We start from the raw sequence: 13137 nt of genomic DNA on the forward strand, positions 1-13137 counted from the left end.
CAAAAAAAACAATTAGTTGTATGCATGAATTCTTTTGCTATTATATTAACAACTGATGAGGCTAGCTGAAAATAATCATGGCCCAAAGAAAGGACATCAGTTGATGCAGCATGATGAGCATTGTGCCCTGTTCGTTTGGGCTAGTTTGGTTTATAAGCTATGGCTGAAAGTACTATGGGCTGGTTTGATGTGAGAGAAAAATAATGTTCGTTGACTGATAAGCTATGGCTTATAAGCCAAATACGAGCAAGCGAACAGACTGAATTTCGCTAGGCTTTTCCAGCTACACGTTTCTGATTGTCCCTGTCTGGCAGCACGAATTAATCTACCCATATGTTTGCATCACGAAGCCAATCTTGTTTGCTATTTTTTGCTCTGAATATATAGTTCAAATGTGCAAAGGCAGACAAGATGTGTATACATCTTTTTTCCCTTTCAAAACTAATAACTACACTGAAACTTTGTCATGGGACTGAGGATAGACAAGATGTTTCCAGAACGAAACTACTTAGCTTGTTTTTTTATATATATTTTCAAAAAGTAGAATTGATTTTTTTAAAAGAAAAAAATCTACGGCCTGTTCGGTTGGCTGGTTCGTATCATTGCTGGTTCGTGAAGAAATACTGCTGGCTGGTTTGTGTGAGAGAAAAATACCGTTTCAGATAAAAATTTACGATCATTTAGCCATAGCCAAGCGAACGTGCTGCTAGCATCATATCCCGATGACAGCATCTTTACATGGCCATCCATTTGAGCGAGCACTACTAGGAGAGCAGCAAGCTTCAGCCTATTCACTTGTTGGTTTCAGTCAGCCTAAACCAGCCAGCCAACAGTATTTTTCTCTCACAACAAACCAGCACTAGCCAGCCTAAACCAGCCCAGAAACCAACCAGCGAACATGCCCCTTCGCTGAACACGGCTCCAGTGGGCCGGGGGCGTGAATGAGGCTAACAGCCACCAAATAAGCTGTGTAACGGCACATCTAATAAGCACATAACGAAGAGCATCTCCGTCTCTCCGATAGACACGCGTCGCTGATAATCATCATCCCAAAGCAGAGACACAAATAGTCCCGTCAATTCTTTTCAGGTGCCTACTATGCTACTGTAAAAAGTCCCAAAATCCTTTGGAATGAGGAAAAAAAGAAAAAAAGAAAGAAAGAGAGAATTGATCGCATCACAGTCTCACAGATATGGAGACCGTTGGGATCGGAGGCTGGGCGCCTATTGTTGTGCTCTAATCACTCACAGGTCATAATCGCACAATAAATTAACCCACCCGCTTAAGGCACCACCAGTCCTTGCAATCGCATGGCCACCCCCACCCGGCCACCCCGCCACCGTCTCTTCTCTTCTCACAGCCGAGGAAACCCCTTGGATTGAGGCACCTTTTTCCTGTCACATCATGGTGGATATAGGAGGACGCATCATGCATGGGCACTTGGTATTGGGCACCGATTCCCTATCCCCTGCTCCAACTAATCCCCTCTGCCTCTAGCTCCATTTTCTTTTGTGTGTCTTTTTTTCTCCTTTCATTCACATTGATGAGGCAGCTCATCATACAGAATTAGTTGAGTGTGTTTATATAAACAAAAAGTTGAGTATGAGAAATCAAAAGGGACTAAACTAAATAAAATTTAGAAGTCATTTATTGGTGTTTTAGATTTGTGAGATACTATGGACGTGTTTGGCTGCCGCCACAGCTGTGGCCACACTGCAAGCGCGGCTGACAAAACGGCCTCCCGACTATTGGCATGCTGCGGCACACGATTTGCACTACTGGCTGCGGCGCACCAACAACTGCGGCAAACTGCGGGCGGCGTTTGGCTCCCGTGGCGTGTCGCATGTGCGGCGTGGCGGCCAGCGGCGTGGTCTGAAAGCCATCCAAACACGCCCTATGTCACACGGGAATACAGTGTTCTGCACGAGAGAAATACGGACCACTTGAAATTGGGTACTCCTATCACAAGTCACATGAGTGAGAGTGCCTAATTAAACGCCATTCTCCTAATCCCCTTGCTTAAGTAAGACAACGCAGCCCTCCCTCACCCTCATACCCCCCTCTCTCTCTCCACCTCCCTCCTTGCTTTCTCTCCACCACCTCCTCCCCACGCGTCCCGTCCCTTCCCTCCCTCTCCTCTCTTCCCTTTCTATCTCCTACCGTCGTTAACCTTCCGTTACACCACCCGCCTCACGCCGTCACGTCAACTTCCGCCACAAAAGCACACGCGCCCCTACCCAGCCCCAGCCATGTCCACCGCCGGCGACCCCGCCGGCGCAGCAGCAGCAGCTGCTGCTGCCGCGGCGGCGGCGGCCACCCCGTCAGGTCGCGCGCCGAGGCTGCCGCGGTGGACCCGGCAGGAGATACTGGTGCTCATCGAGGGCAAGCGCATGGTGGAGGGCCGCGGCCGGCGCGGCGGGAGGGGCCGCGTGGCGGCGGCGGCGGCGGCCGCGGTGTCGGCGTCGGGGGAAGCCTCAGCATCAGCGGCGCTGGAGCCCAAGTGGGCCGCGGTGGCGGAGTACTGCCGGCGCCACGGCGTCGAGCGGGGCCCCGTGCAGTGCCGGAAGCGCTGGAGCAACCTCGCCGGCGACTACAAGAAGATCAAGGAGTGGGAGCGGGCCGCGGCGGCCTCGCGCGAGCCGTCCTTCTGGGCTATGCGCAACGACGCGCGCAGGAAGTGCCGCCTCCCGGGCTTCTTCGACCGCGAGGTGTACGACATACTCGAGGGCCGGGGCCGGGCCATCCTCGAGGACCGCTCCGCCCGTAATGCCGCGGCGGAGGAGCCGTCGGCGGTGCGCGTCGAGGAGGGCAAGGAGGCGGAGGTGCCGGAGGCCGTCTTTGACAGTGGCCGCCCGGCCACGGAGGAGGCCTTGTTCTCCGAGGATGAGGAGGAGGAAGAAGAGGACGCACCGGCGGTGGCCCCTCCTCCCCCTCCACCACCCGTCATCGCCGTGCCTGTATCTGGTGAGCTGCTCGTTGACTTCCGCTTCGCCTTTTTGCTGCCTCTTCCTCCTGGTGCTTGCACTGTTTGATGCTTTCGAGTTCTTCCTAATTTTTTGGTGCTATAGATAAAAAAAATCAGAACCTTTTAATTGCGAATTCGTTTTGCCGCTGTTTATGCTGGAGGTAAAAGGTGGGAAGCTTTCTGGTTCTTGTCCATGCTAAAGTTGAGGTATTCATGTTTACAGCTCCTAACTTGTAAGCCCAACAACTTCCTTCAAATCGGATGCTCTTGATTGGACATCCTACTTACTATCTTGTTATGAGATGTATCTTGTGTTCTTTATGTTGGTGCTTGTGCTTTAACGGGGTGGAAAATTTCGAGTTCTTGGTGCTCTTTTTTCTTTTCTGCAAGAAACTTTTTATATGAAATAATTTAGCGGTTGCTCTGCTCCTGGATGTTTCGGTCTGATTATCATTTTGGTGTGCTGGAATTTAAATTTGAGATTGGAGCTTGAGCGACTTTCTCTGATTCGTCTCTTAATTCTGATTTGTGTTCATTTGGTGTACTTTCTTCTTGTATTGTCGATTTCATTGGTAGGTCCACTGATTTTGTCTTGATTAATGGCTTGAATTCTCCATTTCAGAGAAGCCCGAGGCATCAAGGCAACAACAGAGCGCTGAGCAAGGTACATGGACTTTCAATCCGTTTACTGTTCTCTAGTTTTCTTTATGCTCCTTTTTTAACTTGCAACTCCAGATCTTTTAGCATCGCTAAAGAACTTTACTGTTCCATTGGATTCATTGGCCTATTGTATGCATATCACTAATTTGAGTGTTGCATTAGTGATGAATGTGGTATAATTACAGCATGCGTCAGATGCACAACTTTTCATTATTGAAATTCACTTTGCACTTGAAGTTCCAAATTTCAGCAAGGCTTCAGTAAAAGAGAACTGTAGAATGTCTTTGTCAGTTTGTCTGCATAACTATTGTGAACTGTATCATCAGCTATGAGCTATCCATTGTTATAACTTATAATAGGCATCATTAAGTCATTTTGCTATGTGGTTGTGGGGTCTCTGAAACCAAACTGATACTGTGCTAGATTGCCAGCTTATACAAAAGTGTAAGCAACAACAAATGGCTCTCTTTGGTGGTTACCATGTCCATCAAACTTTTTCCATATTGGCAGTTTTGGATGAATCACGGTTATCAGTTCCTTTCTGTGTGATACTGTTTCAAAGTTTGAATCTTCCAAGTGATCAGTTTTAGTTCTTTTTTAATAATTGATTAGTACACATAATGAAATCCCTCAATTTTGGTATAACTTATGTGAGATTGGCTTTAAGCTTTGTCATAGACTGTTGAGGAATCTCATGGTGTCATATTTCGCTCAATATATTTTCATTAGGCAGAACTAGTTAATGCATTTGCATCAACACTTTAATGCTCACCTTTATGTTGCACATACTTTGACACATCAACTAGATTCTTTCATTTTGGCTCACGGGAGAAAGTTTGCTTTTAGTAGCTATCTACTGATAGAACCTATGTAGGACTGCCTTAAAATGGGTAAAGAGTTTCCATAATGGATGTTAGAAAAAAGAGTGAGCACCGAGTATAGGTGTAAATAGTAGTAAAAGTAGGGAAGAACTGAAAGTTATAGGCCTATGCACTTGAACATTTCGAAGTATTCTTTAAAGGTTTATAAATGCACAATGACGTTAAAATATGAACTTATTTCATAGTTCTGGTGGTATCTATATTTTAACATGTTATATATCCAGGATTTCTTTTGAGAAAATATTTAAAGTGTGGAAGTGCATGGATCAGAAATGGGTGTGGCTGATACCATTGTGCTGATTTCGTTTTCTGGTTCTTTTTTGTTTTTGACAAACTGGGATGATGGCTCGCGCTGGCACTGCAAATTTGAAATCATGTGAATGGGACTGATCAGTGTTACATCCCTTGGTGTCATATTAGCTAGTGATGAATTATGAAACTGCTGGAGCTTCACACATGCTTTTTTTTCTTTTGGCTGAGCAACTCTGAAATGTCCAATGGCAACAGAATATGTTTGACTGAAACTATCATTTCGCTTGCAGATACCGTGCTTTCTTTGAACATAGTGACTAGGTTGGAATTTGGAAACCTCTCGTTGCGCTGAAAAAAGAACTTGACCAATCTATGAGGAACTAGGTCTCATTTTAAATAAAAAGAAATAGGCATTCAAATTCAGATCGAAGAGGACTCAAACCTAGAAGATGGGGGTGTATACCCAGTTACCCAAACCACCTATCACCAGCTGAGCTAAGGCTAAGTTCCTTTTTTATATCTTGTTATCTTATCTGCAAAGTGCTGCACCAGATGGAAATACTTAAACACACAAGAGATAATGATGCGATCTCTTAAGCAGGCACATCGAAAGACACACAGCCTGAGCAAAGCTCTGAGAGGGATGCACCAGCTCAGCAGGGCGGACAGAAGAGACCGCGGACCGACGAAGGGGCTGGAGAAGGCACAGCAGACCTGCAGAGCAAGCTGATCGAGATCCTAGACCGGAACAGCCGGTTGTTGGCTGCACAGTTGGAGGCGCAGAACCAAAACTGCGAGTCTGACAGGGAGCAGAGGAAAGACCAAGCTAACAGCCTAGTTCTTGTGCTGGGCAGGCTGGCCGACGCCCTTGGCAGGATCGCCGATAAGCTATAGTCAGTCAGTCACCTAGGTGTATATGTGGACAGAAATAATTACAGCAGGAAGAAGATGACATTTGTAAGTGAATGTACAGATTGGTATAGGGCTATTGGCATTCGATTCTTTTTTGGGCCGGTTCTGGAAATTCTGTATTGGGGGGCGGTGTTATATAGGGAAGTCAGGTTCATAGCACTCAAATGATGTGGACTAGCAGAATTCAGTTGTGTGGCTGCGGTGGATTCTGGGGCTGTGTTATATAGGGAGGCGAGTAATTATTCTCAGCAATGCAATTGTGTATAGTTGAGCTTTTTGTGATGGCTGTGCATGTGTGCGCGTGATAGTGTGATGTGTACTCGAAATCGAAAACAAAAGTGAGTTGTCAGTGGGTTGATGAGTTCTGGGCTTCTGGCTATAGCCTGAAGCGAGCAACACAGGAAACCAAAATATGAGGTTGGAGTGGATGTTTTTTTTTTGTGGTTTTTCTATTAAATCAAATGCAAAAGAAATTTTCCTACGTTTTCCTGCAAGCAATTACTGTGAATCAAAGGACGCTACAGTGTCTAAACCCATAGGAATGTGAATGCTACATTTTTCCTTTGTTTTTCCTGCAATCCAAAGGGGCCTTGGAACGGATGAAGCATACAATAGTTCGTGGAAGTCCTGAAATTTCAATTGTGATTTGTTTGGTTTAGTTGTAGGCTGTGAAAAAGCTTGAGTTATATGCTGTGAAAAAGTTATAACTTGAAACAAATATGAAACTGTCAGAGCCCAACCCGGGGAGGGGGGCTGGTGTGCTAGGGGAAGAGGACAAAGAGGCGCAGGGAAGAGGACCGAGGCTTAGAAGGGAGAGGAGGGGATAGAAGGCCCTTTGCCTATTCTACTCTTGCTTAAGGTTGAAAGGTTACATCGCCCCTGTATTTAGTCCTGGGAGACTTAGCGCGTAAGCAATCTAATCTTGTCCTCCAAGCAAGTAGATCCTATCCTCCCGGATCTGGATGTTGGCGGCGCGGCGGGAGGCCGCCCCTCCGCTGGTAGCCTCCCCCTCCTAGTGGCGCGGTCAGCCCAGACCTGGCCGCCCTAGGCCCCCTCTTGGGCCCTTCATTAGACGTACAACATCTCTTCCCACTTCTCTTGGCAGCGCGTCCTTGCGCTGCGGCTTTGCTTGATTGTTGATAGGGCTTGAGGAAGACGGCTGCTCCAACTCCTTTGTACGTGATCTCTGGAGTGGGGATCTCTGGTTGAGGTGGATCTGCTATTGGTGGAGAATTGTCGGGGCGAGCGAAGAACTCATCAAACATCGTCTTCCACCGATTGGTCATGTTGCGGATGTCGAGGATCTCCTTGGAACGTGCACGCTCGTTGTTGCTCAGGCGAGCGTCATTGTTCATCAGCTTGGTGGCGAGGCCGCTGCAGGGAAGGCTGGCGCAATGCTGCTTGTTGCATGGTTGTTGCGGGGTGCAGCGAGCAACAAGGGTACGGCGGCGTCGGGCAGCAGCGGGCTGCTGCTAGTGTTGATGGCAAAAAACTTGTCGTCCAGTTTCACCAATTGATCTATGATGTTGTGGGCGTTGTTGTAGACTTTCTTTATATCGATGATCTTGGTGGTGGTGGCCATCGGATCGATCTGGTCTCCGATACCAGTGTCAGAGCCCAACCCGGGGAGGGGGGCTATTGTTGGGGAGGGAGCTGTGGACGACGGCGCTAGGGTAGGAGGGAGGGAGGGAGTTGGCACAGGAGAGGGAGAGGGAAGGAGAGATAAGCCTTGAGGCAATCCTTTCTTGATTCCAATGATTACATAGCCCCTCTACTTATAGTCATGGGTAGACTTGTATTTTAAATAATCTAATGAGGGAGGTCCTTATAGATATGGATTCCTTCCTATCTTAGCTAATCCTATCCCTATTGGAGATCATCCGGATATGGATAGTGGAGAGGCGGGGATCCGCCCTTGCTTCTGCGCCTCCCCCTAGGCATCGACGCTGCTGCTGCCCCTTGTGGTGGCGGCGGCACTACTGCTGCTGCTGCTGGCGACTGGTCCAGCTAGGCTAGATGGGCCTGTAGGCCCCATTAGGCGTATGACATCACTTCCCCGTTCTCCGATCAGCGCGTCCTCGCGCTGAATCATTGTCCAATCTTTGATTGCCTTTGGTGGTGGTCTGGCGTCCCTGGGTAGCTGTGTGATTTGAACTATGATGTGGCCCAAGGTGTCGTTGAATTCATTGGTGGTGACATGGTAATCGAAGAACTAGAAGCGGTAGGTGCATAAGCCGAAGTAGCCGGAGATGTAATACTGTCGGTTCCTGAGCCATCTAGTGGTTCATGGATGTGGCGGGTTGCGTAGATGGCAGCACCAGAAAGCGTTCCTAGGAAGTGTAGTGTCTGCATCTCCCATGGAGGTCATAGAAGCGAGTGCATCTGGCCAGCATCAACTTGTCCCCTTATGCGCCGGCACAACGCAATGGCGACGATGGTTGGTGGTGTCGTGGTGAAGTATTGTAGCGTGCCGAAGAGGAGGTCGCCGGTGTTGAAGTTTGTCAGGGAGATTAGTGGGGGGCCATTAGTGTGCTGCCTGCCGATGTAGACGTCCTTGATGGAGAGGAACCGTTGGCCATTGTCGTCGAAGTAGATGACCGTGGCCGATGGAAGCATGCATTGTGCCTAGGCCTCGAGGAGTAGAATACTCGAGGGGAAAGCTTGCGTTGTCCGTGAAGAAGTCGTTGTGTGAAGGCCGATCGCTAGGAGATGCGGAGCTATATTTCCGAGCGACTCGAGCAGGTCCTATAACAAAGGTGAAGTTACTGGAACATAGTATCATTCGTTGTAGCAGACGATGACGTGTTGGAGCTGTCGCCTGGACTTCAATGGTGACGGAGATGATCTGGAGTATGCGCTCATCTGAAGTGGCAAGGCGGAGTTGAGTGAGGATCTCTGGATCTGGTTCGATGCGGGTAGCTGCTCTGGTGGTGGTGGGGTGGCCGGTGTTTCCTCATGGTGTGATGTCGGGGTGGTTGCTGTCAGCGGTGTTGGATCGCCCCGTCTTGGCGAGCGCAGGTGTCAGGGACTCTAGGGTACGGGCGAGGTCGATAGCCATCTTCATTGTGCGAGGGTGGTGATGTACAATCGCCTCTCTGAGTGCATGCTAAAGGCCATTGATGAAGAGGCTGACTTGGTGTTGTTCACTGGTGATGCTGATGCGTAGAGCGTAGGCGATGAAGTCATTGATGTAGTCGTTCATGTAGGCATTATGACTTGGTGGTGCGAGGTCGCTGGTGGTGTTGTGGTTGGGGCTAAAGTTGCGGATGATGCTCTCGGTGAAGTACAGCCACTCGATCATGGGTGTATCCTTCGTTGCACGCATGTACCAACGGTGTGCTTCACCTTTTAGATGAAAGGCCACATACCAGGTTTGTGGTGCTTCCGGTAGACAGTATAAGTTGGAGATTTGCTGTATGCACGAAAACCATGGCCTCGGATCCGTCAGGCCATCGTACATAGGCGTCATGAGTTGTGTCTTGACAGGGACATGTTGTCGTTGTGGTGCGGGCGTTGTTGGTGTAGTCGGCAGCATTGGTGGAGCAACCCTCCGTGTTGGCGGCCAGGTGACCGACTATTGTTGTGGAGGCATCTTCGTCTGCTGGGCAACCGCCAGGCTGGCTAGGAGCCGGCTGGCTGATTCCCTTAGCGGCGGGTGACGCTGAACTATTGATGGATTTGCTACCAATGGTGTGTCCTGCTAGTTGGTGGGTGATGCTTGCTAGATAGCTGGCAGTTGTGGTGGAGTCGTCGGTGGAGTCGTGGCTGGTGGTGTTCTCGGTGGACGCTCCCGCTGGTTGTTGTTTGGGTCCTGGACTGTAGTCGACCGGATTATCGAGGGACCTTCTAGTGGTGGGAAGAGTGGTGACACTAGAGGCTACGGTGATGGAGGTGCGTCTGACAGTAGGTTGTCAAAGACTGCCAGGATGATCTCCGGGGCGCTAGAAGACTGAGGTTCTCCATCTTGCGCTTGAGGTAGGCTTTGCCGGCGTCGATCATGACTCGCTTGGTTTTCATGGTGAGATCTTCGATGGTGGCTTCCTTGTCCAATCTAGCCTGGACGTCGGTGATGGCAGCATCACCATGGTCGTGTGCACGCTCGATAGCGTGTAGACGGCTGTCGAGATTGATGAGTTGATGGTGCATCTCCCCAAAGTTCTTGCAAAGATCGTCGGTGAGGTTCTCGATCAACTACTGCATGGTGGGGGCGGTGGAGTCCAAGGATCGTCTAGTCTTTGGATACCAGTGTAAGAGGCTAGTTAGGAGGGGGCCTCTAGGGTGGCGGCTAGGGTTGGGGAGGGAGCTATGGGCGGCGGCGCTGGGAGAGGGCGGCGGTGCTAGGGCAGGAGGAAGGGAGGGAGTTGGCATAGGAGAGGGAGAGGGAAGGAGAGTTAAGCCTTGAGGCAATCCTATCTTGATTCCAATGATTACATAGCCCCTCTACTTATATTCCTCGATAGACTTGTATCTTAAGTAATCTAATGAGGGAAGTCCTTATATATATGGACTCCTTCCTATCTTAGCTAATCCTATCCCTATTGGAGATCCTCTGAATATGGATAGTGGAGCGGCAGGGATCCACCCTTGCTTGTGTGCCTCCCCCAAGGCGTCAGCACTGCTGTTGCCCCTTGCGATGACGGCGGCGCTACTGCTGCTGCTGGCGTCTAGGCCAGCTAGGCCAGATGGGCCTGTAGGCCCCATTAGGTGTATGATAGAAACTATGCCCTCTCTTTATCTACCTTGAAGCTATAACAGAATCGACCAAATCATAAAAACGTAAGTACAAAAACAATCACCGAAGTGATCAATTTCCTGTACTTAAGCTCCCATAATCCCGGTAGTCCGGAAATCATGAAGGATTTCAACCAACTCTCGACATACAAACCAATACCATAGTGATTCAACACAACACATCATTCGTTACAACATTTCACAAGTAGCATTCGGATTACATCCATCAGAGTTGAAATAAAATATTACAAACTAAGTTCAAATTTGCGGAAGCAACATAGTTTAGTACATAACTTCATAGTTTCAAATACATTGCCAGATCTTAGTCATGTCCCACAAAAGCATCTTCAGGTACGAGAACTAGGAGAGACCGTGCCCAATGGTCTAGTCTTCATCCCCAGCCGGGAGAAGGCAATACTTGCAGCAACCAAAGTAGAACTAGTCATCTACAATAGGTGGGAGATAAACCCTGAGTACGAGAAGGTACTCAGCTAGACTTACCCATCAAAACCAGAAATAAAAGACACCAAGGGTCATGCAAGGCTTATGAGGTGGGCTAGCTAGACACAGTTGCATAAAAAGAGCTTATGAATATAGTAACCAATTTAAACTTCGCATCAAGTTTATCATCAATTACCTGTCCACTAGGTTTGCACCTGTACTAGAGCACTCACTTATTAGGAGCAAACAATATTAACCATAGCAGGTATAATAAGGCTATCATCATCATATCATCATTTCCAAACCATTATGTTATTTAGTGTATCTACTTTGGAGATAAGCCCGTCAAGTTCTCACTAACCGATAGAGACGACGACTCGAATCGAATTACAACTCAGCTGAGGGGATATTCCTAACTCTCACCCTGGCATACTTTGCAAGGGTAGCCGTGGGTCACCTTTGGGACAACTTAGGAACCAAATTGACGGGTTCGATCAGTGCCAGCACTCTCAAGGATTACCCTTCTACCAGGACGATCAGGACTTTTAAATCACCTGCCCTTGGACTCACGCCTATGGCTCCCTTTCGAGGCGTACTTTATACTTATCGATTCCCGGCCTGAGGTGAGCTACTCGGCTTCATGGTCGGTCTCTAGACCCGGCCAACTAAGAGAGAGGCATGCGTTCAACATGAACATGAAAGGCTCCAAGATTCAGTCCTTAAGCGACACAGACGGAGTCACTGCAAACCGGCAAGCCTCCGCCCGGTCTTCAATTCAAATTAAGACAGGTTCTTTTCCACGATAGCAAATATAGCCAACCGTGCCATATGTATATTCCTATATCTCGCAGGTGACATGAAATCACCTGACTTCTACCGTGTTTAAGCAGGGCTAAGCACTACACAAGCCTGAGCTACATAGGATTTAGGGTATCAATATCTGGACAAGGATTGGATAACCAATGCAGCAAGTGTTTGCATCCAACACCTAAACTTAATGCAACAATATATATGTAACAATAATACTTTAACTGCATTTCAAAAATTAGGAGGCTTAATATGCTCTAGGGCTTGCCTTTCACAAAGTTGCATGGACGGTGATCTAGGCACTCAACGGTGACCTCGTCGGGCACTTCTCCCGAGGGCTACACCTCCTGAACCTCCGGTGTTGGCTGCTGTTGCTCCTCGCTCGGTTCCTCAAATTCCAGCAGTGTCACACCTTTTGGTACACCTATTGCATGCCGATGCACAAGATAAATATCATGGATGCATAAGGAATGACATGATGCTCATGATGAATGAATCACCGTAAGTGTTTAACGAAAACATCACTGGACACTCGTTTACCGATTAAGAATAGCTCCATTCAAATCACTTTAAGACATGTATCTAACTTAACTTAAAGAACAAGATCAACTTACCTAACTTGCATAACCTAAGATAAAGATGCTCATCTTCAGTTAAAGGCCTAACACCTAGGAACATTACCACAAGCTTAGGAATAGTAAAGGCATACTTAAATCAAAAGTTAAGGTTTCATATGCAAACGAGTAGTTCCTTAATTCAATGACAACCAGAGTTCTATAAATTCAAATGACTTGCAAGAGGATATTCTGGAAAGCTTATGAAATTCTCTACAAATTATTTGTAAACATCAAAGCATGATTCTTACGTTAACCAAATCGAATTCAAGTAAACATATAATCTGTCCAGAAATGGTAGGTTTACTAAATTAAATATTTAGTGATGATGCAAAAGCATAATTGGACCAAACCAAGTTTACCAACTTGTTGTGCATACTAGAGGAACATTAGAAAGTATAGTGTCAACTTCTAAATAAATTATTTAATGTCCTTTTCTAATTTATTTAGTTAATTAGGTGATTAAAGCAATATATAGTAAAACTATTTAGAAAAATGTATGAAAATTACAGTAGCTATCTCATGCTTCACATAGACTACCATAAAAATTTCAAAACAATTGGTCAAGCTGAACTTGCTGTATCAAAAATAACAGATGGCAGGGCTATTTCTAGCATAATTAGGAAACCCTAATGAAAAGTGTCAAGCAATAGATTTCACATTTTTCCTAGCATCATTCTAGCATAAGAATAGCACTCACGAAATTTTACCTTTACTGGATCTATAGAAAAATTATGAAAATTCACACAAGATCCATCCATGCAAACAAGAGAATTTCCTAACTCCTGCATACAGTGTCCAAAATGTATGAAAATTTAACTATAAGCTATCCATGATATGAGCAGTACACCATAAAAATTTCATGCCATTTGGA

The 13137-nt window shown here is 47.2% G+C and overlaps 1 protein-coding gene across 1 annotated transcript; it reads left to right on the forward strand.

Moving 5' to 3' along the window:
• The first annotated feature begins 2070 nt into the window (after positions 1-2070).
• LOC136473686 (trihelix transcription factor ASR3-like) lies at positions 2071-6098 on the forward strand. Its single transcript, XM_066471333.1, has 3 exons — positions 2071-2964; positions 3588-3629; positions 5360-6098. Exons 1-3 carry the CDS (start codon positions 2250-2252, stop codon positions 5650-5652), a joined length of 1050 nt encoding a protein of 349 aa, XP_066327430.1. The 5' UTR covers positions 2071-2249; the 3' UTR covers positions 5653-6098.
• The last annotated feature ends 7039 nt before the right edge of the window (positions 6099-13137 follow it).

Source organism: Miscanthus floridulus, chromosome 8 (genome assembly GCF_019320115.1).
Source record: "Miscanthus floridulus cultivar M001 chromosome 8, ASM1932011v1, whole genome shotgun sequence".
Classification (NCBI taxonomy): Eukaryota; Viridiplantae; Streptophyta; class Magnoliopsida; order Poales; family Poaceae; genus Miscanthus; species Miscanthus floridulus.

Bases quoted from the DNA above. Each gene is read 5' to 3' on its own strand.
- LOC136473686 (XM_066471333.1), top strand. From the start codon at position 2,250: ATGTCCACCGCCGGCGACCCCGCCGGCGCAGCAGCAGCAGCTGCTGCT. The intron at 2,965-3,587 runs GTGAGCTGCTCG...TCTCCATTTCAG, and splicing joins CATCGCCGTGCCTGTATCTG to AGAAGCCCGAGGCATCAAGG. The intron at 3,630-5,359 runs GTACATGGACTT...TCTCTTAAGCAG, and splicing joins ACAACAGAGCGCTGAGCAAG to GCACATCGAAAGACACACAG.